The following is a 6,114-nucleotide window of genomic DNA, read 5'->3' as shown; positions in this document are numbered from 1 at the left end:
GGGGGAGGGTCGGTAGGTTGCTAGCAGGTTCTGTACACGCGCAGTGAGGTGACATCACCACCACCACTACCATCATGATGATGATGATGATGATCACCATCACCATGATGATTTAACATCATCACCATCACCATCATCATTATCACCATCACCACCATTATCATCATTATCATTATCATCGTCATTATCGCTACATCCAGCAAGGGTTTGGGTCCCTAGCTCGCCGTGATGGAGCTCCGCCCCGGTGTGTTAATGGATGCGCGGCGCGCAGATCATCAAACACACATGGATATCGTACAGTACGGCATCTCGCCACTTGTCGTTGCACTACTACAACTATTACTTCGCACGCACACGACATTCTCGGTTCTTGCGGCCCGACGTACTTTTATTTCTGACGTACCTGCCCATGGTGCAGGACGGGTCGGCATACTCGTCGGGGTCCCCTGCACGGCCCGAGTGTTGCAGACCAAAGTTGTGGCCCATTTCGTGCATGTAGGTGGTCAGGTCGCGGGCGTACGCGCCGTTTATCCAGCTGAAGCAGCGACTGCCGGAACAGCCAACACTGCCCATACCTGGGGGTTGGAGACGCCGCGGTTCCATGGGGCGGTGTTTCATTACGGGGAAGAAGCGGTGTGCGGAGAAGCAACCACACAGGGGGGCCCACCTGTACGATGAACTAAATGCACTATATGAACGATGTCTATATATGAACGAATGTGCTGGGTGAACATTTCGCTAGTTGGGTACACTTGCATCCGTAGCTAGCATATTCGAGAAACACCCCCCCCTCTTTTGAGGGTGTACATGCGGCTATGTGGTCTGAGGACACGCGAGGACCCGGCTTAAGTCTATCATCAGCCGACCGCCGTAACCTTTTCCCACTTTCCCCCGACACCATCCCCCCCCCCTTACCCCTCCCCCCCCCACACACCCACCCACCCCACACACACCACCGCGTACATGCGGTAGATGCGGTAGATGCAGCTAACTGCTCCACCTGCGGGGGCCCCTCCGTGCGCTGTGCAAGCATTCAACAACAAAACCCACTCGCACCTGCCCAGCTGCAGCTATTGTCCACTTCAGCCGGCAGTACGGCGATTCGCTGTTTGACGCCGGAGATGTCTTGGCGGAGTGTGTTTTGCACGTAACTTTCTGCAAGGCTCATCATGAGGTACAAATCCTGCATGCGTGTGTGAACGCGTGTGTGAACGCGTGTGCGAATGCGTGTGTGAACGCGTGTGTGAACGCGTGTGTGAATGCGTGTGTGAACGCGTGTGTGAACGCGTGTGTGAATGCGTGTGTGAATGCGTGTGTGAACGCGTGTGTGAACGCGTGTGTGAATGCGTGTGTGAATGCGTGTGTGAACGCGTGTGCGAATGCGTGTGTGAATGCGCATGTGCAAAAGGAAGTAAGCAGTTGAGGGATCGCGGGGGTCGGGGAGCCTCGTGTCTGGCAGGGGTCGATTAAAGCGGGCGCGGGAGAGGGGAACTGTGCCACTGTCCGAGCAGCTGCTGGGCAGGTTTAGCTCTGAATGTAATCACTCCTATTGCCATGTGCCGAGCAAGACCGTGATGCAGGCGTCGGATTCGAACGTATGCACCGACATAAGTTGACTCACCGAAGTACCGCACTGCGTCCTGAGGTCGTACTCCCTGTCGTACCATTTCCCGTTGCATGGAATCTGCATATATGCATATATACAGCACGCAAGTAGCAGCAATTTATATAATTTAACATCTGAATCGCGAAAAAATCAGTTATGTGGTTGCACAAGCTTTTAGCCCCCGGACGCCAGCCCTGCCTGGTGTCACTGTTGGTATTCCTGCCCCAACCCACCCCGCAACACGTGCACGCGCACACACACACACACACACACACACACACACAAAATAACACGTCACCAGCTATGTTCCCCTCTTCACCGACACACACACACACATACACACACACACAAACACACACATACAGGCACCTCGTGCATTCACTCACCGGCACCTCGAAAATGAGCTGACTGGACGCAGACATGCGTGCGGCGCCCCTGGAGCAGTAGTTCCAGTAATCCTCCATGGTTCTGGAGCCGCCGGGGCCCGTGGCGGCATTATCGTCATTGAGCCACATGGACCGGAACGCCTGCGTGTCGAGGGCTGGCCTCCAGTTGCAAAAGCTGAGCAGGAAGACAACGCTGGAGACGGTCCCGCTGCCGATACCGGCGCCGGGCCCGTCTTTGCCGGCGCCCTCATCAGCCAGTCCCAGGACCTCAACTGAGATTACACCACTACCTGCTACTGCTACTGCTGCTGCAGCTGCTGCTGCTGGCCGCGTGGCGCTACTGCTACTATTGCCGGCTGCGAAACCCCCGAAACCACCACTTCCGGGCGCTTGCAGCAGATTCCGATTTCGACGGCGGTCTGCATTGGCAACACCCGGTGAGAGAAGTTCCAGAGGCTTTGGCGGCGGCGTGTTGGCAGTTGCGGCAGTTGTGGCAGAAGCTGTAGCAGCAGCAAGAGGAGGAGGAGGGGTGGCGGCTGTGTTGCGGTCGTTTTCCTGGCCTGGGCGAAGGAGCACGCGGACCAGATAGCCGGAGTAGCGGAGGGCCTCCGTGTCGCCCATGTTGGTGATGGCGGTGACCTGGCCGCCGGGCTCCCTCAGGTACACACTAGGGCTGCTGGTGTGGGAGGTGAGCACGTCGAATTCCCCTAAAGTAGGGGAACACGCATGTGTCACGGAAGGTTAGTTGGTTGGTCAGTAGTTGGTTGGTTGGTTGATGTGAGTTCGAATGTAGGTACCGTACGGCTTTCGTTGATGGCATGCTGAGGGATGTGTGGGTGGTAGCTGACGAGGAGGACGTTGGGGGGTGGTATGATATATCCGCCACAAAATTACGGAACTTAGTTACGGAACTTAAGGCAAATGCGTTGCTGAAGAGAAGGATGGGAGAGGAGGGGGAATGTGTTTCCCGTTAACTCATTGTTGGAAACGGACTTGTGGGGGGTTGTCAAATGACGCCGCTTCGCCGTCGGGTGGAGCGGGCAGTTAGGAAGGTGGTTAGGAAGGTACGGTGTCGGAAGTTGTCAGGACTCTTCGGGATGCGCTCGTTGGTCACGAACAGGGTTGGGCCGGTTGCCACAGTCAACCATCACACTCCGTGCGCAATATACATCTCCCTTAGAAGCATAAAACGCAAAAAAGGGGGACAATTAGCTTTAAAGTAATGTGGGACGCTAATTTTTTTGTACATGACGTACTTTTATGTATACCACACGAGACTTTAAAATTCCACAATAATTAGGGCTGCATCCTCACCTTCAACAGTTAGGAACGGCGCTTCCGCCGACTTTTGCATGCGCAGCAGCGGTGGTGGCGCCGCTGGCGGTTGCGATGGAGTTGCTGTAACGGCGCTGCTGCTGGTGCTGGTGGGCGCCGATGGTGGCCCCCAGGGCCGTGGGGGCGGACGCTGCCGGTAAGGTTGTCGGGGCCAACGAGGGACCAGGGGGTTGCGCAACACTGATGGTGGAGATGGTGACGGAGGTGACGGTGGAGGTGATGGTGGAGATGATGGTGGAGGTGATGGTGGAGGTGATGGTGGAGGTGATGGTGGAGGTGATGGTGGAGGTGATGGTGGAGGTGATCGTGATGGTGCAGGTCGCCTGCCTTGAACTTGGCAATGCGGCACAACCAGCGTCCCTAAACAGAGTAAGGCGAAAGCGAGGGAAGCCGGACGCGTCGATCTGCAGGCCATCCGCTGCTGGTCGAACCGGGCAGCAGCGGCGCGTTTGTTTGCAGATGGGCTGACGTGAAAAGAATTTTTGTCCGTGCTGACAGGCGAGTGTAAATTTCCTTGCAGGCCGGCGGTTTGACGAGGTGTATGCATATCAGGCGACACTACGGACGCGCGGAAGTAGTCCCCCTGACTTTATGTTTAGCAAATCGCAGAATCGGCAAGGGCGTACCAAATCAAACGTGTTCGCGTGTACGTACCGAAGATTTCTGGCAATATCCTCGCTGGGCCTTTCCTATTTCACGATGATTTGAGGCAGGCAATGTCAGTTTATAAATCAGAGTACGGCAGGGGCACCTGTTGGCCTTCTACCTGCCCGCCCGCCGCTTGCGACTGTCCGCGTTCCGTTCGTTGCAACCCCTGACTGCACTTTAGTACGACCATCTGTCCTCGTCTAATTTCCTTATAATCCCATAATATTTATGTCATAATTTTTATCGCTCCTCACGTTGTAAATAAAGCTTATAGAGGTTCGACGGGCAGGACTTTTATTGAACTTATGAAAAGCGTTCTCCGTTGATGCTGCCGTCAGAGCATCAGCTCTGGCAGCCGTTGCCGCACAGCTGCGGCCGTTCCCGCATGCCGGAGCCGACGCATATGAATCGCAATTTAGTATGCATAATGTTTTTGTTAAATGAATTACTCTTGTACTATCCGTATAGAAGTCGAATCTGAGAGCCGGCTTGGGCGTTTACCTTCGCACCTGATGCCTCTCCGTCTGCCTCAGCATCCGATGGGCGCAACACCTAGCCCAAGCCCTAGCCCTACACCTCCACCGCGCGCTCTGCCTGCCGCCATGCACCCTCCCGGTAACCACATGCTCTCCCAGCCCTACACGCAGCCCCACACACTCTCCCTGTCTCCACACACTCTCCCTGTCTCCACACACTCTCCCTGCGCCCACATGTTCTCCCATCCCATGTGTTCCCCCAACCCCCATGCTTTCTTCCCCCAAACTCCATGCTCTCATCCCGATCCCCACTCTCTCCACCCCATCCCCGTTCTCCCTCAACCCCAAACCCCATGCCGACCGCCCAACCCCAACTCTCACGCTTCCCGCCCGATGCCAAGCTCCCCGCTTCCCACCAATTACAAACCCCATGCTCTGCACCAACCACAACCTCAACTATGTCCCCCCTCCCAACCCCATGCTACCCCTTGACCCCAACCCTCTTCCATCCCCTCCCCAAATAACGCCCGTGTCCCAATCCGGCCCTAACACCCATGCGTCCCCCAACCCCAAGCCCTATATTCCCCCTCTATAAAAGGCCGGAAATGCTAGTACGGAAGTCGCAGGGAAGGTCCACCGGCTCCGCACCCGTGGTGTAACACATGAGAGGTGAAAATAGGCATGACGTCGTAACGGTTCCATAGATGTTCCCAATGCAGTCATATGGCTAATGCATAGATGAGAATGTAAAATTCAATAGTTGCAAGATATGGGATTCGACCTGCCTACCTCAGAAATACTACTTCACCGATATCCTACCAAGAAGGCGGATTAGGCATTAAATGCACTACAGTTTACCATATAATATCTATAGCATAGACACAAATTAAAGATGTCGTACATTTCGGGATACAATCGGGGATGTCGTACATTTCGGGATACAAATCCCGAAATGTTCGACATCAGCAGCCACAGCAGCATCAGTAGCATGATATTTAATATGTAGGTATAAACGCAATAGATATTACACAATTGTGGGCTTTCGTTACATATTAATTACTTAGCATGACAAATCTCAACCATGGCAACCACCAGTACTGCTCCAGCACGTTTTCGCGACTTATATAAATGTACAACCATTAAAGCTTCTTAGAAGTTGTACAGATAATGTATGAAGGAGGTCTTATCATTTGCTTCAGTTACGAATTCTGACGCAGCGCGACATCGCCAGTACAGGTGAATGCTATGTACTCCCAACACATGCGCGGCAAAGAATGTAGCACCAAGCGTCTAAAGGAGCGAAGGCGACGCGCACGGTCGTGCTCCGTGAATGCCGCCGGTACCTGAGCTCCGCACTGCACCCTTACGTGAACCCCCCTGGGGGCTGGGGGAGCGCCTGGGTGGGGCTGGTGGAGCGCCTGGGTGGGGCTGGTGGAGCGCCTGGTGGGCGCTGGGGGAGCGCCTGGGTGGGCCCTGGTGGAGCACCTGGGTGGGGATGGGGGAGCGCCTGGGTGGGCCCTGGTGGAGCACCTGGGTGGGCCCTGGTGGAGCACCTGGGTGGGGCTGGTGGAGCGCCTGGGTGGGGATGGGGGAGCGTCTGTTGGGGCCTCTGGAGTGGTGGAGCGCCTGGGGGCTGGGGGACCACCTGGGATCTTTTTTGGTA

The 6,114-nt window shown here is 55.4% G+C and overlaps 1 protein-coding gene across 1 annotated transcript in view; it reads right to left on the bottom strand.

The window, feature by feature from the left end:
• VOLCADRAFT_96167 (uncharacterized protein) overlaps window positions 1-3,742 on the bottom strand; it is a gene marked incomplete at both ends in the record, with an annotated part of 5,913 nt that extends 2,171 nt beyond the window's left edge. Inside the window, 6 exons of the mRNA XM_002955221.1 lie at window positions 404-575; window positions 1,057-1,183; window positions 1,622-1,684; window positions 1,993-2,259; window positions 2,575-2,699; window positions 3,307-3,742. Coding sequence (XP_002955267.1) covers window positions 404-575; window positions 1,057-1,183; window positions 1,622-1,684; window positions 1,993-2,259; window positions 2,575-2,699; window positions 3,307-3,742 — 1,190 coding nt within the window. The remainder of the gene's footprint in view (window positions 1-403; window positions 576-1,056; window positions 1,184-1,621; window positions 1,685-1,992; window positions 2,260-2,574; window positions 2,700-3,306) is intronic.
• Between the last annotated feature and the right edge of the window lie 2,372 nt (window positions 3,743-6,114).

The sequence above is a fragment of the Volvox carteri genome (genome assembly GCF_000143455.1).
Source record: "Volvox carteri f. nagariensis unplaced genomic scaffold VOLCAscaffold_50, whole genome shotgun sequence".
In the NCBI taxonomy this organism is placed as follows: Eukaryota; Viridiplantae; Chlorophyta; class Chlorophyceae; order Chlamydomonadales; family Volvocaceae; genus Volvox; species Volvox carteri.
This window is presented reverse-complemented; position numbering and strand designations above follow the sequence as displayed.